This window comes from Phyllostomus discolor, chromosome 4 (genome assembly GCF_004126475.2).
Source record: "Phyllostomus discolor isolate MPI-MPIP mPhyDis1 chromosome 4, mPhyDis1.pri.v3, whole genome shotgun sequence".
In the NCBI taxonomy this organism is placed as follows: Eukaryota; Metazoa; Chordata; class Mammalia; order Chiroptera; family Phyllostomidae; genus Phyllostomus; species Phyllostomus discolor.
In genome coordinates this window covers 101,874,770-101,900,267 of record NC_040906.2, presented here as the reverse complement: position 1 = coordinate 101,900,267, position 25,498 = coordinate 101,874,770, and the positions used below count along the sequence as shown (strand labels likewise).

Sequence of the window (25,498 nt, the reverse complement as noted above, 5' to 3'; positions counted from 1 at the left end):
ACTTAGGAGGAGGGGTAGACAGACAGAAAGGTAAGTTCACTTATAAGGAGAAAACTTAGGACAAGTTCAAATCCTGTGTGAGGTCCAAATAACTGCTACAAATACCTCAAGAAAACAGCAATGCATCCATTAGAATACACCCATTGCTACTGTCAGAAGAACAGAAAACAAGTGTTGATAGGGATGTGGAAAAATTGAGACACTTGTGCATTGCTGGTGGAAATGTAAATTGGTACAGTTACTGGGGAACACAGTATAGAGGATTTTCAAATAACTAAAAATAAAACTACCTAGCCCTGGCTGGTGTGACTCAGTGGATTGAGTGCCTGCCTGTGAACCACAGGGTTGCTGGTTCAATTTCCAGTCAGAGTACATGCCTGAGTTGCAAGCCAGTTCCCCAGTAGGGGGATGTGCAAGAGGCAATCACACATTAATGTTCCTCTCCCTCTCTTTCTCCCTCCCTTCCCCTCTATCTAAAAATAAATAATATCTTTATAAAAATAAAAATAAAACTTCCTTATGATCAAAAGAAATTCAAAATAGGCTCTCAAACTGATATTTGTACATTAATTGCAGCATTATTCACAATAGCCAATAAGTGAAATAAATTAAATGTCCACTGACAGATGAATAGATTAATGCAATATAGTATATACTTATAAAGGAATATCATGTAGCCTTTAAAAAGGAATTCCTGTCATTACTATGGGTGGATCTCAAGGACATTAGGATAAACAAAATAAGCCACTCACAAAAGGAAAAATACTGTATGATTCCACTCATACAAAGCATCTGAACAAGTCAAAAACATTGAAACAAAGTAGATAGGGTTGAAAAAAGAAGGAGGGATAATAGTGTTCAATGGATATAGAGTTCACTTTTGCAAGTTCTCAGATATGTTGCACAACAATGTGAATAAGCTTAATGCCACTGAGCATTATGCTTCAAATGGTTGTTATTAAATTTGATATTATGTGTTTTTTTACCACAATTAAAAAAGGAAACGTAATGATTTTTTACCCAAGTTGTTGTTCCAGTATAAAGGTAACAAACATTTTTGAAAATAAAATATTATTCCCATAAGCCTCCTAGAAAAAACAAGTAGGAAACAAACCAATGAACAGTATAAAGGATGAAAATTAGGTCCACATCAACATACATGGTCAGGAAGTTTCAAAATACTTGGGACAAGGAGGAGGGAATAAAAGCTTTCAGAGAGAAATAAACAAATTTTATACAAAGGCTCAAAAATTAGAATGGTATCAGATTTCTCAACAGCAATGCCAAAAGTCAATGTGGAGTAAATGTCTTCAAAATTTTCAGAATGAAATCTTATGCCCAACTAATCTCAAATGCCAATGAACATGTGTTTAGGCATGCAAGTTGTTATAAACATTTACCTCCTACATACCCTTTCTTCAGGAAGCAATTATAGGACTTGCTAGATCAAAATAGAAGTAAACCAAGAGAAAGAAAGATCTCAGTCCAGGTAGAGGAATAAGTACAAAGAGGAGGAGAAAGGGATGTTCAGGTGGCTGTGAAGGACATCCTAAGATGACAGGTATGCCTAAGAAATAGAAGATACCGGTTGATACATTGCAGGTCAGCAACTCTTGGAGAGATTTCTTCCTGAGAATGAGAGTGATTGAATTCCCAATGAATGAAGAACATTTTTGAAAGGAAATGGACATATCTGGGACAAAGTTGGAGTAAAAGTTGTGATAAATACATAGAAACTAAGCAGACAGGGAAAGGACAATTACAAAGTCTAGCAAAGGAAAGCACAAACACTTAGAGTACACTGTGTGGCTGAACTGAGAGTAGCACTTACTTAGGTAAAATAAGTAAACTCTGTATGCAGATAGAATCAAAGCTAGGATTTAGACTTCCAGCCAACCTGGAGGTGTAGGTAAATACACTTTGCTTCCTTGCACAACCAAAAGGAGGCCAACAACAAACTTAAAAACAAAAAATTGGGTTGCTTGGCACTGGTGAATAGCTAATGCTCCTCCCCTTACTACATACCATAACAGGCGTGCTCAGAAAAAAAACATATGGCCCAAATGAAAGAACATTTCAAAGCTTCAGAAAAAATACAACTAAGCGATGAAGAGTTAGCCAACCTATCTCTTCACAGTTCAGATGCACAGTTCAAAACACTGGTAATCAGGATGCTCACAGAAATGGTGAGTATGGTTGCAAAATCTAGGGAAAAGTGAAGGCTATAAAAAATGAAATAGCCCTGGCTGGCGTAGCTCAGTGGATTGAGTGCGGGCTGGGAACCAAAGTGTCCCAGGTTCGATTCCCAGCCAGGGTACATTCTTGGGTTGCAGGCCATAACCCCCAGCAACCGCACATTGATGTTTCTCTCCCTCTCTCTCTCTCTCTCTCTCTCTCTCTCTCTCTCTATCTCCCCCCCGTCCCTCTCTAAAAAATAAATAAATAAAATATTAAAAAAAAGAAATAAAGGAAAATGTATAGTGAACCAACAGTGAAGGGAAGGAAACTGGGACTCAAATCAATGATTTGGAGCAGAAAGAAGAAATAAACATTCAACCAGAACAGAATGAAAAAACAAGAATTCAAAAAAAAATGAGGAAAGGCTTAGGGACCTCGGGGACAACTTTAAATGTTTCAATATCTGAATCATAGGGGTGCTAGAAGGAGAAGAGGAAGAGCAAGAAACTGAAAACGTATTTGAAATAATAGTGAAAGAAAACTTCCCTAATTTGGCCAAAGAAATAGACATACAAGTCCAGGAAGCTTAGAGAGTCCCAAAGAAGTTGGACCCAAGGAAGAACACACCAAGGCACATCCTAATTAAATTACCCAAGATTAAAGGTAAAGAGAGATTCTTAAAAGCAGCAAGAGAAAAGGAGACAATTACCTACAAAGGAGTTCTCATAACACTATCAACTGATTTCTCAAAAGAAATCTTGCAGGCAAGAAGGGGCTGGAAAGAAGTATTCCAAGTCATGAAAGACAAGGACCTACATCCAAGATTACTCTATCCAGCAAAGCTATCATTTAGAATGGAAGGACAGATAAAGTACTTCCCAGCTAAGGTCAAGTTAAAGGAGTTCATCATCACCAAGCCCTTATTATATGAAATGCTAAGGGGACCTTATCTAAGAAAAAGAAGAAGATAAAAAAGAACAGTAAACTGACAACAAATTCACAACTGTCAACAACCAAACCTAACTAACTAACTAAGCAAACAACTAGAACAGGAACAGATTCACAGAATTAGAGAGTACATGGAGGGTTATCAGCAGGGTAGGGGAGGTGGAAGAATGGGGGAAAAGCTACAGGAAATAAGAAGCATAAATGGTAGGTACAAAATAGGAGAAGGTTAAGAATAGTCTGGGAAATTCTCAGACTTATATGTATGCTTGTAAGAACTTATAAGTATGACCCATGGACATGAACTAAGTTGGGGGAATGATGATGGGAGGGGGATGCAGGGAAGAGGGGAATAAAGGGGAGAAAAAATGGTACAACTATAATAGCATAATCAATAAAATATATTAAAATTTTAGAAGAAGCTAGGATTTAGCAAGTTCAGGAGGATGGAGAGGTGGGGGTTATGAGAGAGGAGCTAAAGCCTTTTTTACATAGTGGTAAGTCAGTAAGAGATAATACCTGAAACTAAAAACTCAGGTATCACTGTAGCATGTTCTTTAGAGACCTAGAGAGAAATATCAAAAAATCAACCTGAAGTGTCAACTGTAGTCACCTCTAGGGAAGAGGAAGTGGGAGGCTGACTCTTTAAACTGGGTTGCTATACAAGTTTATCAAAATAAAAGCTAAATTAGGAAGAACAGCCAGGAACAATTACTACAGAATTCAGAAGATTAGCATGAGCAACATACACTGCTCAGTGAACTCGTTTTATAAATATCAGAACCTCTGGGTCCTTGGATGAAATTCCAGTGTGAATAGCCTCAGTGTGTAGCTGAAACAGCTGGCAAATCAGCAAAGCAATAAAGTTAAAAGTCAAAGACACATTGGGCATCTCACAACAAAACTGATATAAACCAGAGATGAAAAAGAGAGACCATCTCCCATCCAGACTGAGTGATGAGGTATCAACCTGACATGAGCAGCAAGAATAAATAACAGAGTTGGAACATGACTTTTGTTCACTCCAGTTAGCCAAAGCCATAGCAAGAAATAATGAGAAGCCAACCAGCAGAAAATAGAGCATCTTCATAAACTCTATCGGTAGAAAAAGATGACTGTGAAGAATTAGCCTTCAAGAAAATCAAGAAGTCAAGAAAAGAGTGAATGAGAAAAGAACAAGCAGCAGAAAATCAACAAATCAAGAAAAGAGTGAATGAGAAAAGAACAAGCAGTAGCTCCTAGCTGCAAAGAAAGTAAAAGTCCTATGCCGAGATTCAAAAAATAGAGTCTGAGTTACAGAAATCAGAGAGCTCTGTGTAGCCTTCATTGCTCTTCAATCAGAAATGTCTGACAACCAGCTTCCCCCTGTCCTGTAGAAGGAACTCTTGCAGGAGAGAAGGTGGTAGTCCTCCAGCCTGAGACAGAAATTACTAAAGGAAATACAAAGACCTGAAGTGATGAACAATTCATTCTGGAAGACCAATTCCTCAGATGCTTTTGCTCTACCATCTCCTGAGATGTGCGGGCTTTTTTGGTCCACTTGCTAAAACTGGCTGTGTACCTCCATACCATGTGCCCCTTGCCATGTCTTTCTTTTCATATAGTAGAAGAAATGAGCCTAGAGATGGCTCTGTGCGTACAGATGGGTCACTGAGGAACCTCTACTAGGAGCCCTCTGGTCTCAGCCCTCACACAGGTCCATCAGCAGACCCAGAGAAGCCTGGCCCTGCCACAGGGGCAAACAGTATGACTACCACTGGTGCTGAGCACCCTGTCTTTCCCAGGAATGCTACCTTCAGTGCCTGGTCATTAGAATTCTCCAACCCCACTCTTATGTTAAGGCATGTTTTGACTAAGGATAGGAATGAAGGATTTTCCATAAAGCTCAACAAGTGTTTATGGCTCCATGAATTGGGGTCTGTGCCAATCCCTAGAGAGATTTCAAAATATTTCCATCAGGTCTTGTCCATTGAAGTCCCTCTGCAAACACACATGAAACATTCATCATTCTCATTTGCAAGGAAAATGGGTTTCATTAAAGCGAATAAAAACCAGACAGCCCTTTTATTTGACAGATGCTAAAACTAAGGTCCAGAGAACAGAGAGGTGTGGCTAGGGTTATACAGCAAGCAAATGGCAAACATTCCTTATACTTATGAAGTGTGAAAATCAATTTTCTCCAACTCAGTCCTGACTGGTGTGGCTCAGTTGGGCATCATCCCACCAAATGAAAGGTTGCTGTTTCATTTCCCAGTCAGGGCACATGCCTCAGTTGTGGATATAGTGCCTGGTTGGGGTGCATGCAAGAAGCAACCAGTTGATGTTTTTCTCCCTCTTTCTCCCTCCTTCACCTTCTCTCCAAAAATAAAGTTTAAAAATTTTTAAAAATTGTTCTCCACCTCAAAGTCTATTTTAGTTACACTAGAAAAGTTCACTAGCCTGATGCCCCCATCAGGGTCTACTGCTAATTGCTTTTAAAAAATACTCTTTCCATGCTGTAGTTATTCAACATGTTTGAATTTTTTTTTAATAATAGAGATTAGAGTAAAAAATTTAATTCTAGTATGGACTGAATTGAATCACCCCAAAATTGATATGTTGAAGCATTAACCCCCAATGCGACCATATTTGGACATAGGGCATTTAAAGAGGTAATTAAGGTTGAATGAGATCAAAAGTGTGGGGCCTAATCCAGTAAGATTGGTGTCCTTATATGTTGGGAATCACCCTGCCTGGTTTGAAAAGCTGTAACACCATGTGGCTAAGGCTGAGTGAGAGACCTTGGGACCATAAACCACTAAGGAGACAAAGCTTATCTCCCTAGCAGGGGTGCTGCCTCTGCCCTCTTTACTTCACCCTGCCTTGCCCCCAGTGCATGACCGATCAGCCAATGATGGGTAAGATTTCTCAAGGGAGGGATGACCTAAGATAGGCATGGTCATAGGGGGCCCTGAGGAAGGATTTGGGGGGCTATAGCAAAAGGGGGTGATGGACCCTCTCTTCTTGGCTTTGACATAGCCTGAGTCCTTATTCTCTCTGCGAGAAGTCTCCTAATCTCTTGACTGCCTTACTTCCCCTGCCTGATTTAAGCCTAAAACAGTGACAGAGGGTAGTGTAGCCCTGTGCTGGAAAGGGTCGGTTCTCTAGGGTGATCAGGCCTAAGAAAGAATACATAAAATCCTGTGAAAACTGCTTTGCTAAGAATGCTGTCAATTTTCTGATAAGGATTCAAGCAGGAGACGAGTTTGTTTCCTAAAGTTTTATAGCCCTTTAGCGAACAGAATAAGCCCTGAGCCCTTTGACTCAGAATAAGCCCTCGGAGTTCTTTGTATGTTATCTATTGTTTGATCCTTACTGCCTGACAGTGATTGATGAGCTTTACCTGTATTCTTGTGCAAATTGAACCCAATAAAAGTCCATTGAGAAAAGGCTCTTTCTTGGTCCTTCTCCTTTGAGAGTGCAGCCACCTTTCCTCCGCAAACGGATCATGTCTTGGTAGACTTGAGGCAGGAGACAGCATAGGAAGAACTCGGAGACTGCAATACTGTCATTAACCAGCATCTAGCATCGTGGTTGCCAGGAAATGCCTTTTACCAATTAGGTAGAATAAATAGCAAACCGAGGCAGGAAGGAGGAAGGAGACAAGTCTCTCATGCTAACTCAGCAGTCCTGAGCCTGGTCTGATAACATTACCAGGTGTTCCAGCATCACAAGAAACACTATATTAGCAAGAAAGAAGGAAAGGCCTTGAAATTCTATGTAACATTTCCACTATCTGGGAAAGAAAGCCTTGAAAAGAGGGTCCACGGTGCCCAAAGAAAGAGCCCATAAAACAACTTTGGTTAATTGCCTACCTCTGGTTACTATTTGTTTTAGGAGGGAGTCCCTGATGCTTACAGAAAGAGCCCATAAATAACTTTGGAAAGTGCCCCAATTTTAATTAACTGCCTCACATATTTGTTTTACAACAAGATGAACAAATGGGGTCCGGAGCAAGATCAAGATTTGGTCTAACAGACCCCCCCCACCCACACCTAAGTTTGGATAGTCACATTCCCCCAGGAAAGCTGGCACCACATTTACCTGTTAATCAATATGTAACTTTTTGCCCTCCTATCCCACCAACTATGTAAGTCCTGAGAACAAAGAACTCACTCTCTCTCCCAGGGGCTCAGGGTGCTCTTGGCTGTTGGGCCACAGGGCCTCTGGACACCCAGCCTCAGGCTGCCCAGGGACTTGCCACCCTGGTCTTCAGCCTCTCTTGCTTTTCTCACCCTGCTTTGTCCTGAAACTTTGCCTTTCACCCCCTACTCTACCCAATCCTGTTCTCTTCCATGGGAATGGGCCACTAATAAACTGATTACATCCCTGGCTGGCGTAGCTCAGTGGATTGAGCGTGCGCTGCAAACCAAAGCATTGCAGGTTCATTTCCTAGCCAGGGCACATGCCTGGTTTGCACGCCACGGCCCCCAGCAACCACACATTGATGTTTCTCTCTCTCTCTCTTTCTCCTTCCCTTCCCTCTCTAAAAATAAATAAATAAAATCTTTAAAAAAGCCTAACCTTTCTTTTTTTTTAAAAAAAATAAATAAACTGATTACATACTACTAGATTTGCTCATTTGCTGATATGTAATTCTTTACATGTGTCAGCAAGAAGGACCAGGTCTCTCCCGTCAACAGACTTACTCTCATTTGTGGCAGATGGGGGCTCTGTGGGCAAAGTTCCCCCACACTTATATGAAGAGGAAGAGACACCAGATCTCTCATTCTTTCCCTCTGTCTCTGTCTCTGTCTGTCTGTCTGTCTATCTGTCTCTCTCCCTTTCTCTGAGCACACAGTAGGAAGGCCATGTGAAGACACATTGAAAAGGTGGCCATCTGCAAGTCAGGTAGAGGTCTCACCAGATACCAACCCGAGGGCACCCTCATCTTGGACCTCCAGCTTCTAGAATTGTGAAGAAATGAATTTCTGTGGTATTTTGTTATGGCTGTCAGAGCAGACCAAATAGAAAGCTCCTTTGAATTCAGACAGATATAGGTTCTAATCCCCACTCTACATTCTATGAGCTGTATGGCCCTGGGGAAGTTACTTAACCTCTCTGAGCTTGTTTCCTCATCTGTTGAAAGGAGAACTTTCATAGGGCTATTGTAAAGATGGCATATAACATGGGTAAGGAACCCAAATAGTGCTAGGTGCAGAGTAAGCACAGATAGCAGAAATGCTGGTAATAAGCTCAGCAAAGTTCTGCCCTCTATTCAACAATAATTTGGACTCTCTGATGGAGTCACTAATGAATAAGTTCATCACCCTTTCCTCAAGGAACTTGCAATCTTAGAAGCTAGAGCAGGACGTAATTGTCATTAAGAGTGATATGTCCCCAAGCAGTATCATTCTAAACTCTGCTTGAGGTTAGTCACATCCCAGTGGGACCCTTGGAGCTAATTCATTCCTATGTGAAATAAGCCTGGCTTTGCCTTCAAACCTCCTCATGCCCCAAAGTGGTACCAAATTCTAATGTTTGTGATTGAGTTACAAAAACACCTTGCAACTGTCCAGTTGGGGTGCATATGGGAGGCAACCAATCAATGTTTCCTTCTCACAATGATGTTTCTTTCCTTCGTGCACTCTCTCTCTCCTCTTCTTCCCTTCCTCTTTCTCTAAAATCCATAAACATATCCTCAGGTGAGGATTTTTTTTTTAAAGCCCTTGCATCCTCAAAATCTGTAGACCACATGTGTTCTCTCTCTAGCCTGAGACAGCATCTCTTCTGTAATTGAAAAAAACAACCTGGCTGCCCATTCTGTGAGTCAGACACTTGGAGGGTTTAGTTGCAGAAGCCCTGAAGCAATGCTTGGGGGTGCTGCCCCCTCTCGGCAGTGTGGATCCAGCAGCCAGAAGATAGATGACCACATTGTGGCTTTGCATTCAGGGTGAGAATATTTGAAGCATTTTCTTATTAAAGAGGACATTGACATTGCAGCATTACCATAGGTAGTTAACTAGTTATTGCTAAGAGAGAGCAAAGAGAATTAGACATTGAGCTTAATAAATGGGATCATGAGCCTGTTTGCTTCATTAGGAAGCTATAGTTTCATACTCCAGGGGATTACAGCATTGCTCCACCAAGTGGAGCAATAACTCTCCTTCCTTTGCCCCTTCAGTATGTGATTGTTGAGGGGTGCACAGGGGGAGGTGCTTGATCATAGAGACCTGTCAGTCTAACTAGGGGATGGGTGGACTTATCAAAAGCCATGAAAACTTGGGAAGTTGATTGGTTATTTTGAAAAAGCTCCTGGTTATAACCCCACGGAAATAAAGAAACACTCTCTCTCACCCGCATTCTCCCTATTCCTTTGTTTGCATGATCTCTCTCTTCTGGGACTATGCAGGTCTAGAAGCTCCTGGAGCCTATGGCAGACTATGTGGGCTACAAAGGACTAAGCTTTAATAAGAAGCAGAATCTCTGGACACTGGCTTTTTTTGTGTGTGTGTGTGTGTGGCCTTGCTGAGGACACAGGTGGACTGTTTCCATGGTAGGATGAAGGGAGATGGAACATTGGAAACCCAGGGGCAGATTTCAACCTGAATAAACTTTCCCACATCACAATCTCCCATGCGTGGGTCCTTAGAATGATTTCCTCACCATTCTGTGGAAGAGTCTGATTTCCACCACCAATGGCAGCACTATCTGGCTTTCTTGCATTTTGGCTAGAATTCTGGAGGGCAAGGAAGAATGCCTGGACTGGTTTGGGGCTTCTCCTCTGGGCTCCCCCAGCCCTCTGAGCTTTTTGATCCTGCACACATCACCCAGGTTGCCTGGAGGCCTGTCCCCTCACCCCAACCCAAGGGCAGGGCAGTGTATCCATGTTTGTCAACTCAATAGTAAATGTGAGGCTCCTATGCCCCCTTTTCACTGAGAGCTGTCTTTGGGACACTGGGACATAGTGGGCAGCCAGAGATGCTTGTTGAGCTGAGGGAAGACGAGGCAGAGCCCCAAGGGCTTGGGTCCATGTTTATCCCACTCTCTGGGGGAAATGAGACAACAAATGAGAAATGCCTTTGTCAAAACATTTTAAGTCTGAATATGAGTGAAGGATTACTGAGCACAAGTGGCCCCCTGCTGAGGCCCACTGGCTGGCCAAACTGGTTTTCTTTAGATAATGTGATGTCTTGTTTTCCAAACTCTATCTCTGCTTTTTCTTGTAGGATCTCCTTGCCTCTCTTTTCTGCTTGAGAGTGATTTGATTAGTGTTTTGGAAGTGCCACAAACCATTCTTAGATGGGACAGATACAATTCTTACCAGTCTGAAGACTGACATCCTGAGACAGCAGCCCTTGAAGCCTGTGTACAAGAAGAAAGTAGAATGTTAGTCCTCATCCCCCGAAGGAGCCCCTGGGGGTCAAGTGTGTTGCTCAGCATGCCCCAAGTGCCTGGCCTGAGTTCTGACTCAAGAAATAACTCTTGAATAAATGAATAAATCACTGTCCTATCCAAGTGATAGAAGACACTTTCTCAGTTTCTTTTATTTTATCTCTTCTTTACTGAATGTTTATTTTGGGCTCAGCACTGGGCTCGATGTAGGGAGCAGGGGTGGTTCCAAACATACTTAAGACACTGTTTCTATCATCCAGAAGCAAAAATGTTATCTGGTCAAATATCTGTGAAAATCAGTCATCACGATATACCATGTGGAATTTTGAGGTGAGCAGCCATCGTTGCTATAGATGCGGGACATACTTTATCTACACCTCACAGCACTCTTAAACACAGGTACCTCTCCATTTTATACATGAGGTTTGACAAAGGAAGGTGGCCCAGTTAGTGGCATCACTGGGAATCCAACCTGGATCTGCCCTCCTGCACACCTGTCTCCTATACCTGGATACCTCCTGCTCTAGGACAGACCTGATTAGCTTGCAGAGACTGGAGGTCAGAGCCCTGACCTGAAGGAGAAGCCCTGTCCTGACCTGAAGTCCTGGTGCCTTGCCCTCACTGAGCAGCTGAGCAGTGAGCAGTGTGTGGTGGTGGCTCTGTTTTACTTCTCAACATGCTCCATGCACCTAGCATAGACCTGCCTTCAGGAGGGACCCAGCAGATATCTGTTCAGTGAAACAGTGGATGAAGTCCTTGGAGAAGATGGATTTTACAGGTGGATCAGGTGAAATGATAGAAGGGCATTCTCCAAGGAAAGAGCAACTGCAGGGAAGGCAGAGGTTCAGCAGCATGTTGGGCTGAGAAGACTAAGTGGGAGGAAGGACAGTGGGGTTGTAGGAAGCAGTTTAATGTGACAACGTCTTTTTGCCACTCTGTCCTGTTGGACAAAAAATTTTCTTACTCCAATTTTTATTTAGTACATAAGTATTTATACATTTAATGAAGCTGTAAACTTACACTTTCCCACCTAACCCCAAAGAAACATGGTATCTTTCCTTCCAGTCCTGCCCACAATCTTATCTCCTGGGACAGATGGAAGAAAGACCCTGCAGCACAGTCTGAGCATCTAGAAAGTGTGTCCAGGGGAAGCTGCAGCCCCCCACCCCAGGAGGCTCTGAGTCTGGGCTTCCCAGCCCAGACACTGGCCCTGTGTGAGGGTGTGTCCACAGGGGCCTGGGAAAGGGTGGGCATGGTGGGAGAGTAGGGCTTTGCTACCTACTAGCTACAGGAGCTGGAGCAGGTCCTACAACTGATTTAGGTTGCTCCTTCCTTAAATGGGAACATTTAGGTTTTACAGAGCCACTGTGAGGTCAGAGCACAATGCACTCCTGAAATGTTTGTGTGTGTCCCCAAGCCTTCCCCAGAAAGAACTCCTGAGGTCTCTGAGGGATTATGATGTCCAGTCAGGAGACTGTTGACAGGTTCCCTCAGGTTCCCTCTCCTCTAATCTAGGAGAAGAGTCCCAGGTGACTTTCTGCCACTGCCTGGACACTGGCAGCCAACAGGGACCCAACCAGGTGATGTTTTTTATGAGAGGGGAATAGGACAAACCACGACTAACAGCTGCCCTGGGGGACAACTCAGGTACATTGCTCCATTGCTCTGAGATGTTGCTGTTCCCAATTTGGGGGTGGTGGTGATCAACAAAGGGTGAGAAATGCTGAGACTTTGCAAAAGCTATTCAACTATTACATGAAGAAGGGGATTCTACTGCCCAACTTTGAAATCCATATTCTTTGCTCTACTTCCTCTGCTTTGGGAAAATTTAAGAGTCTGTGTAAAAGAAGCCCTTAATCAAACCCTGGCTTCCAGGCAGCTCTTTCAGGGGAAGGCTTGCCTGTCTTCCCACCACACATTACCTAGGGAGGCAGCAGGTAGGAAAGACTCAGAGGGCATTGCTCTGCTTCCAGCTCCCCAGTGTTGCTCTGGCTCCTCAGTTCTCCACACCAGGTAGAAATGTGAGGCTTACCCATGGTTCCTGGCTTTGTCCTCCTCTGTCACCCATGGCATCTGACTTCCATGTACACCATGCCATCCCTCTCCAGACACCAGGGCTGCCTCACAGGTGCACTTTGCCAGACCTGTTCTCCCCTGGCAGGCTCTGGTAGCCTGCCAAGTTTCCTGGACTCTCACTACGCTGATCCTTAGACTCTGGCAACCTCCCCTCCCCCATGACTGGCTCTGGTCTCCCCATGTCCCAGAGCTGCTCCACATCAGAAGCCATCTCCTTCAGCTCCAGCCGCACCCAGGCACCACCACATTCTACCCCATAAGCAACTGTTTTCTCATTTTATCCTGATCCTTAGGTCCCTGTTCCTTCCACATCTATCAACTTGCATTCTAGTTCCATTTCTATTCCAACCAGTGGTCTTATAAATACCCATAAACAGAATATAAAGAGGTTTTATAAGTATCCATAAGCCAAATAAAAACAAAAGTAAAGCCCAGTAAATCACACACACTTCAGGGATTCCTCTGGTTCATCACTCTCTTGTAAACAAAGTCCCAGCCCTGAGCTTCACAAGGCCAAAGATGAGTTGCACACCCTTCAAAAGAGAGGCCAGGGTAACTTCATGACCTGCACCTCCCTGGTACTTGACTTTTAGGGTACCCTTCTGTGGACTCTAGTCAGCTCCTTCTGCAAAAACAAAACAACCCCATTTCAAAGTTCTCTCCCTCCACTCACTCTGTAGATCACCTTCATCTGCATCACTGAAATAAGGGAAACCACACTCAGCTTCCAGCTCTGCCCACTCCCTGCTTTTCCTATACCTGTGAGCACCTAAGGGATTGCCCATGGGAAGGGACGCCCTGACAGCCCCGCACTCATCCTTCCACCCTGCCCTCTCTGACAATTGATTAGATCTCATGGACACTGAAAGGATAATAAAGTAATATTATGAACAACTATATACCTACAAATTTGGTAACTTAAGATGAAATGGAACAATTCCCTAGAAGACACAATATATCAAAACTCACACAAGGGAAACAAACCCATGTCCCTATGGTCAATTAATATTTGACAAAGGGGGAAGAAGCATCAAATGGAGTATAAATAGTCTCTTCAACATGGTGGTGGGAGATATGGACAGCTACATGCAAAAAATGAAACTTGACCACCAACATACACCACACATAAAAATAAACTCCAGATGGATAAAGGACTTAAATATAAGTCATGACACCATTAAAGTCCTAGGGGAAAACATAGGCAGGGAAATCTCAGATATTCCACACAGCAAAATTTTCACTTATATGTCCCCTAGAGCAAGGGACATAAAGGAAAGAAGAAGTAAATGGGACTTCATCAAAATAAAAAGCTTCTGCATAGCTAAAGAAAACATCAGCAAAATAAAAAGGGAACCAACCATATGGGAAAATATATTTGCCAATGATACCTTGGACAAAGGTTTGATCTCCAAAATATATAAAGATCTCATACAACTCCACTCTAGGAAGACAAACAATCTAATTAAAAAATTGTCAAAGGGCCTGAACAGACACTTCCCCAAGGAGGACATACAAAGGACCCAGGGACATATGAAAGGATGCTCAGCATCACTAGCCATCAGAGAGATACAAATTAAAACTACAATGAGATACCACTTCACATGGGTCAGAATGGCCATCATAAAAAAACAACAACAAACAAGTGCTGGAAAGGTTGTGGAGAAATGGGAATCTTAGTACATCATTGGTGACAATGTAGACTGGTGCAGCCACTGTGGAAAACAGTATGGAATTTCCTTAAAAAACTAAAAATGGAACTGCCTTCTGATCTGGCAATTCACTGCTGGAATTATACACTAAAAATCCTGAAAAACCAATTTAGAAAAACCTATGCACCCCAATGTTCATAGCAGCACAATTTACAATAGCCAAGTTTTGGAAGCAACCTAAGTGCCCACCAGTGAAAAAAAAAAAAACAAAAAAACAAACCGTGGCACATTTACAGAATGGAATGCTATACAGCAGAAAGAAAGAAGGAACTCCTACCCTTCACAATGGCATGTATGGAACTGGAGAATATTATGCTAAGTGAAATAAACCAGGCAGTGAAAGACAAATACCATATGATCTCACCTATAAGTGAAACCTAATCAACAAAACAAAGAAGCAAGCAAACTATAACCAGAGACATGGAAATAAAGAACAAACTGACAGTGACCAGGGGCATGGGGGATGGCCATAATGGGGGAAAGAAGGGGTAGGATCACCAAGGACCATGTATAAAGGACCATGGACAATGCCAAAAGGAGGTAAGATTGAGGGTGAGAGATAGGGGTTGGTGGGGCAGGGAAAATGGAGACAACTGGGCTTGAACAACAATAAAAAAAAAGAAACATGCACAAAAAATAAAGCAAAAAAAAAAAACAACAACCCAACAACAACAGCACACACAAGGAGAGGTTTCTAATCATGATGGTGGGTAGGTAAATGTAATATTCTAATCCTCCCACAACCACATCAAAATGCCAACTAAGTGACAGAAGTACCATCATTCAGAACCATCTAAAATCTAGCTGAACACAAGTCCAACACATAAGGATATAAAGAAGAACTATGTTGAGACTGGTAGGAGGGATAAGTTGTGAAACAGATTGATCCTACACCCAACTGTGGCAGTTAAAAATCAGGAGAAATAGCTCAGCTGCAGAGATCTCTCCTGAGAAGTGAGGGGTCCCAGATCCACACCAGGACCCCTAGTCCAGGGTTTAAGTGCCAGAAAGAGAAATTCACATGACTGCTGGCTATAAAAACCAGTGGGGATCATGGCTGAATGAGAGGAGGGCTGCTAAAGTCCCAGGCATTCCTCTTAAAGGGCCCATGCATGGACTTACTCAGACTCACTTGCTCTGAGCTCCAGCACTGGGACAGCAGCTTGAAATGCACCAGAGACATATAGGGAGGAAGTGAATTGTCTGACACCAGGATGAAAGTAGAATGGAGGGTAGGGGGACAGCTTTTTCCCAGACAGAAGTTTTGGCAGAGGCCACTGTTCCTTTAATGAACACTTCCCCTACAGGGTCAAGAGATAGGCACCATATATGAGTTTCCATCAGCCTGACTCACTCTGTTTGTCCCACACTGATGATTCCCCTAGGCACCACCCCACCCAACTTTTGGATCCAGTGGCTTTTCCATACAACTTACCTGTGTTGGATCATGTTTCAGACTTTCATAAAATCTCCCAAACAAGCAGCATCTAGTCTCAATGTGCTCTATACCTCTTACTAAATGCCCCAGGCTCAGCACTAGTGGCAGCCAGCCTTGGTCTGCATTTGGTCTCTCCTGGCCACTTCTAATCCCAGCACACAAGTAACAGACATCTGCAGATCACTTTATAGCACATTCTGGGTAATCATGGGCAGAACACAGGTGGCACTGACCTTGGCCTATACCTCCTAGGAGTCCCCAAAGCTAATGCACCCAGTGGATAACCACCTTCACAAGCCACACACTCAAAGGACAAACTCAGCATACACCAGAGCTCCAGTGTAAGTCCTGCTCTGTGGGGTCAGCCCCTGCATAGCTGATCCTCTATGGTGATTATAGCCAGATCTTGCAGCCAATTGGCTTGGAGACAAATCCCTCCCATTGAGGTACCAACAGCAATCAAGGCTCAACCACAACAGGAAGGTCTATACAACCCACATGGGGGGCTCACCTGGAGTCCCCAGCTTGGGTGACTGAGAAGGCTGTACCACTGAACCCTACAGGACACTACATAAGGCCACTCTACCAAGTATGGGAGACATAGCAGCTCTACCTGATACACAGAAACAAACACAGGGAGGCAGCAAAAATAAGGAAGCAAAGAAACATGTTCTGAATTAAAGAGCAGAAGAAAACTCCAGAAATTTAAAAAAAAAACAAAACCCTAAACAAAAAGAAGACAAGCAATCAGGGAAGAATAGATGAACTTAGGGAGGACTTCAACTAAACGATATAAAACATAAAAATGGGAATAAAAACATAAAAAAGAACCAGCCAGAAATGAATAATACAATAACTAAAACAAAGAATATATTATAGAGAATCAACAACAGTAGAGTAGATAAAGCAGAGGATCAAATCAGAGGTTTGAAAGGTAAGAAAGCCAAAAATTCCTAATCATAACAGCAAAAAAAAAAATAAGAAAATATGAGGACAGTATAAGAAGCCTCTGGGACAACTTCAAGTGTATCAACATTCACATCATGGAGGTGCTGGGGGGAGAAAAGATAGAGCAAGGAATCGAAAACATATGTGAAAAAATAATTACAAAAAATTCCTCAAAAAAAATTACTTGGTGAAGGAAAAAGACATAGAAGTCCAGGAAGCTCAGAGAGTCCCAAACAAGATCAACCCAGAAAGGCCCATACCAAGACGCATCAAAATAAAATGCCAAAGATAAAGACAATGAGAGAACCTTAAAAGCAGCAAGAGGAAAGTAGTTAGTTACCTACAAAGAAGTTCCCATAAGATTATCAGCTGATTTCTCAACAGACTTTGCAGGCCAGAAGAGACTGTCAAGAAATATTCAAAGCAATAAAAAGCAAAGACCTATGTCCAAGATTACTCTACCCAGCAAAGCTATCATTTAGAATCAAAGGACAGCAAAAGAGCTTCCCAGACAAGAAAAAGCTAAAGAAGTTCATCACCACCAAACCAGAATCACAGGAAATGTTAAGGATCTTCTAAAATTGCAATAAATTCCTATCTATCAGCAATTGCTTTAAATGCAAATTGATTACATGCTCCAATCAAAAGACATATGGAGACTACAAGAGACTCACGTCCAATCTACAAAAGACACACACAGACTGAAAGTAAAGGGATAGAAAAAGATATTTGACAAAAATGGAAACAAACAAATAAACAAAACCTGGGGTAACAATATTTATACCAGAAAAAATACTTTAAAACAAAGGCTATATTACAAGAGACAAATAAGGACCAAGCAATTCCACTTCTGGGTATTTATCCACAGAAATTCAAAATACTAAATTGACAAGATATATACATTCATATGTTTATAGCCAAGATATGGAAGCATCATCCTAAGTGTCCACTGATAGATGAGTGGATAAAGAAGTGGTACATATATACAATGGATTATGACTCAGTCATAAGAAGAATGAAGTTTTGCCATCTGCAACAACTTGGTTAGACCTAAAGGGCATTGTGCTGAGTGAAATAAATCAGACAAAGAAAAGCAAATGACTTATGGTTTCACTTTTATGTGAAATCTTAAAAACAAAATCAATGAACAAGCAGAACACAAACAGACCCATAGGTACAGAAAACATTTTGACAGTTGGCAGATGGGAGGGGGTTGGTGGGATGAGTAAAAAAGGTGAAGGGATTAAAAAGTATGAACTGGCAGTTACAGAATAGTTATGAGGATGGATATAATAAGCACCATATGGAATGTAGTCAATAATACTGCAATAACTGTGTATGGCGTCAGATGGGTACTCAATTTATCAGGGTGATCACTTACTAAGTTATATAAATGTCTAATCACTGGGTTACACACATGAGACTAATAAAATATTGTACATCAACTGTAATAGAAAAATAGAAAGTTAAAGTAAAAAAATTCACTACTTACACAAGAAGAAATAGACAATATTAATAGGCCTATCTCACCAATGATTTCTACCAAACATGTAGGAAGAAATGATACTAATCTTGGCAATACCTTCCAGGAAACAGAAACAGAGGACACTTTCTAACTTATTCTATGAGTATTACAAAAACCAGATTAAAAGACATTAAAAGAAAGGAAAAACTAGAGGCTCTCTCCCCTGATTCCCATCCCTTAGTCCCCTATCATCCTTCATTTGGGAGATTAGAAGCCTCCAGGACGGACTTGCTTCTTCTGGTCTTTCCAAAAATCATCCTTCATTCCACCAATCAAGTGATCTTTAAAATATTAAAAAAAAAAACCAAACCACTGGTCATATCATGCATCTCCACAGCTAAGAATATGCCACATTTTCATGGCATTCAAGGTCTTTCAGGATCATAACCTTTTTGTCCTGCTTTGTATCTCACTTCTTTCTGCCCAGATTGCACTGAATTTCATGCAATTCCTGAAATGTTCCATATCTTCTCTTACTTCAGTGTCTCTGTACTGGATCTGATATGAATGTGGAAGGAACACATACAGATGCATGTATGTACACACACATGGGCACAGATATCCTCATATGCAGCAGCTGCAATTTTCTACCTTACTTACTCCTGTAACTTACTCCTGTTTTTATGTGTCATTGTGTGTCTCTCCCATACTTGTGAGAAACTTAATAGCTAGACTGTGCCTTCTCATCTCAGCCAGGGGTTCAGTACCTGCTTGCTGAGTGAATGGATGGATGGATGGGTGAATAAATAGATGAGTGAGTGGGTAGGTGGATACATGAATGTATGGATAGTTGGGTGGGTGGATAGATGGATGCACAGATCAATAAATGGCCACTGGGAATATCACCTTGCTCTTTATCCCAGGAAAGCAGGTGCAGCATTGCCCCTGAGGGAAAGTCCTGGGATATTTGCAAGTTCCTGTTCCTTGCGGGTTAGATGATTGCTTTTTAGATCAAGCACCCTTGTCCAGTCCTTAGGTATGTCAGTGTGGCTGAGTTCAAGGGTGTAGGTGCTTTACTGGTTCCCAAAGTCCTCTTCAGAGCTGCTAGGAGGTCTAAAGCTCACCACTGAAATGTGTTTTTGGAGCATGATTGAACTGGAGTACAGGAGAGTAGATAAGAAAATGCTGGACTTCTGGTCAAGATGGAGGTATAGGTAAGTATGCCTCACCTCCATGCACAACTATAGCAAAAAATACAAATACACATCAAAATAATTATTGCCCAGAATTTTCAGAAAATAGAGCTATGTGGAAGTCCAACAACCAAGGATCTAAAGAAGCCACATTCATCTAGATGGGTAGGAAGGGCAGAGTTGCAGAGAGGTGTGGAGACACAGAGAGGTACAGAGACAGGAACAGGCAGTTCCCACATCCACATGTGGTAGATAAAAACAGGAGGGATACCTTGGTTTCCCAGCCTCAGTCCAGACCACCCACCCCAGGGTTCCAGCACCAGGAAGATAAGTCCCCATAACTTCTGGCTGTGAAAACCAGTGGGGGTTAGGGAGGCAGAAGAAACTGTGAGATTCTCAAGAGACCCCTCTTAAAGGTCCTGCAAAGGACTTAGGACTCACACAGATCCAACCCCTCTGGGATTCAGCAAAAAGGCAACAGCTGGAAGGGCACCAGTGGCATAAGGGAGAGAGGGAAGTGCAAGTGCCAGGAGACAGCTTCCTCTTGGGCAAAACTCCAGAGGCCAGGTAATGGCATTGTCCCCTCTGTGAGCCCTTCCCCACACAGAGCAATAGAGTGGTTACACAGGTTGCCCCACCACAGTGACTACATAAGATTCCACCCCATGCCACTTCCAGGTGAGCTTTTCACAATAGGCCACACTACTAAGTCAGGGAGTCAAAGCAGCTCTACTGAATACACAGAAACAAACACAGGGAGGCTGCCAAAATGAAGAGACAAAGAAATATGGCCCAAATGAAAGAACAGAACAAAACTCCAGGAAAAGAACTAGACAAAATGGAGATAAGCAACATGTCAGATGCAGAGTTAAAAATGCTGGTTATCAGGATGCCCCAGGAATTCTTTGGGTTCTTCAAGAGCATAAATAAGACCCAGGCAGAAATGAATATTTCATTAAGTGAAATAAAGAAAAATTTACAGGGAACAAACAGTGGAAAGAATGAAGCCAAGAATCAAATCAATGATTTGGAACATGAGGAAGGAAAAAGCATTCAACCAGAACGGCAGGAAGAAAAAAAAATAATAATAAAAACAAGGGTAGGTAGGCTTAGGAACCTCTGGGACATCTTTAAATGTACAAACATCTGAATCATAGTAGTGCCAGAAAGAGAAGAGGAAGAGCAAGAAATTGAAATTTATTTGAAAAAAATAATGAAAAGAAAACCTCCCTGATTTGGTAAAGGAAATAGACACACAAGTCCAGGAAGCACAGAGAGTCCCAAACAAGATGGACCTGAAGAGAACCACACCAAGATGCATAATTAAAATGTCAAAGGTTAAAGATAAAGAGAGAACCTTAAAACAGCAAGAGAAAAGCAGACAATTACCTACAAAGGAATTCCCATAAGACTATCAGCTGATTTCTCAAAAGAAATTTTGCAGGCCAGAAGGGACCAGCAAGAAGTATTCAAAGTGAGAAAAAGCAAGGACCTACAACTAAAATTACTTTACCCAGAAAAGCTATCATTTAGACTTCAAGGGTAGATAAAATGCTTCCCAGACAAGGTAAAGCTAAAGGAGTTTATCATCACCAACCCATCATTACATGAAATGTTAAACGGACTTATTTAACAAAAAGAAGAACAAAACTATGAATGTTAAAATGTCAATAAATTCACAAGTATCAACAGCTGATTCTAAAAACAAACAAAGCAATCAAGCAGAACATGAACAGAATCGTAGATATGGAGATCATTTGGAGGGTATCAGTCAAGAGAGGGAAGTGGGGAACATGGGGGAAAGGTTCAGGGAGTAAGAAGCACAAACTGGTAGGTACAAAATAGACCAAGGGGTGTTAAGAACAGTATAGGTAATGGAGTAGCCAAAGAATTTATATGCATGACCCATGGACATGAAATAATAGGGGTGATTGTTGGAGGGAATGGGGGTACTGTATGGAGCATGACAAAAGAGAAAAATTGGGACAACAGTAATAGCATAATAAATAATTTAGCTCTGGCTTTTGTGGCTCAGTGGATTGAATGCCCACCTGAGAACCGCAGGGTCACCAGTTTGATTCCCGGTCAGGGCACATGCCTGGGTTGTGAGCCAGGTCCCCACTAGGGGGGCATGTGAGAGGCAACCACACATTGATGTTTCTCTCCCCATCTTTCTCCCCCCCTTATCCTCTCTCTAAAAATGATTAAATAAAATCTTTAAAAAATGTATTTTAAGAAAAGAAAAAGAAAATGCTGAAAGGTGATTGAGGAGGTGGGGCTGGGGAGAAAATCAAAGTGTTGCTGAGACAAGGATGAGGTCAGAGTGTGCCAGATGGCGTGCGAAGCATTTTGTCCAGGGCCTCTCATTTAATGCACACAAGAACCCTATGAAGACATCCCACCTTACAAATGAAGAGATTTGGATCTAAGCAGCAAAACCAACATTGAGACTGGTCTATAGAATGCCAGCCCAGAAGGGGCCCCTACCCTGGAAGGCTGACAAAGCATTGCCCTAGCAAGGGGGGCAAGCATTCTGTGGGCAGAAAGGGCATTGGGGACTGCGTGAGGGATCCAGAGATTTAGAAGCTGTCTTAAGCCACCAGCTAATTGCCTATTCCCTGGAGCCAATAGGCTCTCACATGGAATTCATCACTCCAAGGAGAATGAAGATTGAATGGCTGGCCTAGGTGGGAAGGGCCACCACTTGGTGGAAGTCAGCACAATCCAGCAGGTGACAGGGATCTTAGCTGGACCACACCAGTGCAGGCAGTCAAGATAGTCAAATATTGGTAGTTTCATATGGCTCAATCTAATACATGTGTTGATACATAAGTATGTAATAAAAACAAAGTATGTTTGATAGTATAATGCCATTTTTGTTTTAAAAAACTGCCATTTTGCCAGTTTTTGCCAGATATATCTTTCCTGAAAGTAATTATATTAAACCATTAACAGTGGTTTCTTCTGGAGAGAGGTATTGGGGTGGGAAGTAGAGGGAGGGAGGTGGGAGGAGCCTTTCCTTTCACATGATGCTCCCTTCTGTCATGTTTGGCTTTTCCATAGGCATAGATTACTTTTATTATTTATTTTACTGTCCATAAAGCTGTCTAAGGTGCTTGAAATCCCTCCTCCCCACAGTGAGGACTATCTGCAAATGTCAGCTACCAACCTCAGTGACAGGGAGGAATGAGAGGAGGTGATAGCAACAACCCCAGTGAGTTGTGATCTCTTGGTGTTGCCAGGTTTGGCTGTGCACACCAGGGAAGTGGGCCTCTGAGCCCAGGTTCTGAGGCTTTCCATGTACCCTGATCCAGCCAGGGATAGCTCAGCCCCTCTCTGCAGCCTAGGGCCCCAGAGGGCCTGCAGACTGACATATTCCTCTGCTGAAAGGGAATGCTACCTTACTTAAGCTGGCCAAGCATGAGGGCGATGTCCACAGGTTGTCATTCCCATGAAGACATGGGACTCACAGTCTAGGAGGTACATGTCCCTCAGAGGTGCCCATGGCCCAGAGACACAACGTTCCTGGGTCCTCAAATGGGCTCCCTTCTCTTCTGCCCAGGTAAGCCCATGGTGAAGATGTGAAGCCATACTCTTCCACCCAGTCCTCCCTCAGTGGGCATAGGGCCTGGGCACTCCCACTGCCAAAAACCTTGGCATGTGTGACAATGTAGAGCTAAGACACCCCAATCTGGACAGGTACTTTCTTTCTTCTGCATCTTTGTGCTGTTGCTACTTTATCCCCTTCTCCCCACCATGGATATATTTCCCCCACAGCCTCCTTCTCTGTCATTGCCCCACCGCAAACTGTCTTGGCTCCTTTGATCTCCACCTCTGACTTCCTGATGCCCACTTTTCCTTTTCACAGTCTCTCCTGACCACCCTGCAATGAAGGACCATGATGCCTGTTGCTTGATTAATTGAGGAGGTAGATAAGAGGGTCTAAAATGGCACTGGATTAGAAACCTAGCCTCACTTGCAGCTTTACTTCTGCTACAAACTACTCCAGACCTTTATTCAATGGACATTTGTCAAGTGCCCAGTCTCTGCCATGCCGTGGGTGAGTATAATGAAAACAAGAGGACAGAGGAGGTTCAGACCCTGCACTCAAGGCATCTATAGTCCAGTGGCACTGAGCCAGGCATTCACCCTATTTCAACTAAATGTTTTTCTTGTAACAAATGTAGTGTTCCTTTTCCCTGTGCTGTTCTCCCTAAAATGTGAAAGTGAGAGTCTTGGTTAGCCATGAAAAACACAAAGTTATATAAATGCACTTAGGTGACTTGGATGGGTATTCCCTCCTGTCACCTTTCCCCAGACCTGGGCCCCCCTAGTACCTGCCCATGTTGAGGATGCAGCAGGGCCCAAGATAGACACATACAGGGTGGAGGTTCTCCTGAAAGAGGCCCCTGAGGGCCACCAGCAGGTGTCCAGTGTGTTTAGGTGTTGGGGAAAGCCTTCTGCAGAAAGTGTATGGAGCTGAGTTGTTCATTCAGGAGTGTGCTCCAGGTATAAAGAACCCCACACAGCATTTTGGTTTTCTTCAAACTAAAATTCTGAACAAAATTCAGGAGTTTTATGGCTGAGAACAAAATTCAAGTACAGAGTTATAGAGTAGAACCAGAGGTGGAAGCCTATTTGTAAGGAATAAACAAACCCAATTTAGGCGATTTGGGATGGGACCCCCACACCCACCAGAAGCCTGACCTTGGCCAGTCCCTACCAATGTCTGTGTCTCAAATGTCCTCCTCTGTGAACTGGGATAGTTGGCCACCATGCTGATAACTCAGATGAGGCAGCTATGGGAGCCCTCAGTGGTGGCCTCCCCTTAGTCACTCCTTTCCCAGACAACCCACAGGTCACCCAGGGGAGGCTTTGAGACCAGATAGGCAGAGTCCTACCTTACCCTAGTGTCCAGGCCATCCAGAGGTGACTAACTTGATCATTCACAATTGTCCCTGTAAGCACCCATGTGACTTGGAGAAACTCGGGTTTTAAAGTTAAGCCCCAGCTTGGCTCCTTCCTGTGGGCACTTCAACTTCTATGGTCCTCAGTCTCTATATCCATGAAATTGAGGCAATAACACCATTGTGCTGTGAGTATATAATGCGATGGCACATGTATCACAGCTGATATCTGCCAGGTACCTCTGAGATACCCTCAAGCCACCTAATGCCATGGCAAGGCCTTCCTACTTTGAGGAGGTTGCGGGCTCGGGCAGCCTCTGTAACTGCCTTCCCCCTTGGCCAGTACATCTGCCTTCCTCTAGCAGAGGGCCAGGACACTTCTCCCTCCTCCTTGGTCTCTCAGGCTGGCTCTCAGCCTGAGGGACCAAGACTCTGGTCCCTCAGAGTCTTTCTTGTTTCCAGGTGTTTCTTGTTTCCAGGCTCCTAAAGTGGATCTTTACTTCTCTATTTCATAGGCCTGTCCCACCTTGTTGGCAGGTGAGCCTTATGGTATTTACGCATATTTGAGCCTCCCAATACCCACCCCACTTGCCAAGCCACCCTCCTCTGAGAGGTGACCTACTCCTCTGGTCCTCCCAACTGACAGGACAAAGACCTGTAGGTCCAGTGCATCCAACAGGCAGAGAAGTTCCCAGGTGCTCCCTTACCTTATCAGGACTGATGGCTGGCTGACTCCCTTCCCCTCTAGCCCAGGCACTATGAAAGAGCAGGACAGGAGGCAGTGCCAGGGCTCAGGGTGTGGAGGAGAGTATGGAGAGCAGGAAGGGCCTGAGAAGGAAATGGCCCAGCACTCTGGGCTCACGTAATTTATTACTGGACTTTGTCCTTAGTATCCAGGTCTATCCACTCCCACAGGCTTCTGCAGCCCCAGCAAACAGAGTCTCACAGCACTGTGATCTTTAACCCTAGCCTCCTCAGCAGTGAGTCCGCACAGGACATCGGAGCTATTACTCACATACATTTTGCTGGCCATCAGTGAAATCCCTGGTGACAACTAGCCAGCTGATCATTCAGGGAGCTCAGCATCTTCCCAGGATCCATGAGGACTCCAAAAAAGCCAACAGCAAGAAGTTTGCTCCCAAACACCTGTGTTCTAACTTGAGGCACACACACAGGAGAGTCAGGAAGTCTTATCAGGCACATAGATTCCCAGTAGCTTCCCTGGGAACAAAGAGGCTGGCTTGGGCTGGAACTTGAGCAAAGGG

The 25,498-nt window shown here is 43.3% G+C and overlaps 1 protein-coding gene across 3 annotated transcripts in view; it reads right to left on the bottom strand.

Annotated features, from left to right (window-relative positions):
- MYO7B (myosin VIIB) overlaps nucleotides 1-25,081 on the bottom strand; it is a 101,111-nt gene extending 76,030 nt beyond the window's left edge. For 2 of the 3 annotated variants that reach the window (XM_036023705.1, XM_036023708.1), the window contains exons 1-2: nucleotides 24,938-25,081; nucleotides 10,427-10,463 (exon numbers count right to left, since the gene is read on the bottom strand). In XM_036023705.1, the coding sequence (XP_035879598.1) occupies nucleotides 10,427-10,444 (18 nt within the window). In that variant the 5' untranslated portion in view covers nucleotides 10,445-10,463; nucleotides 24,938-25,081. Of the gene's footprint in view, nucleotides 1-10,426; nucleotides 10,468-24,937 lie in introns of all 3 variants that reach the window. The other variant, XM_036023707.1, reaches the window with a different exon arrangement.
- Nucleotides 25,082-25,498: the final 417 nt, after the last annotated feature.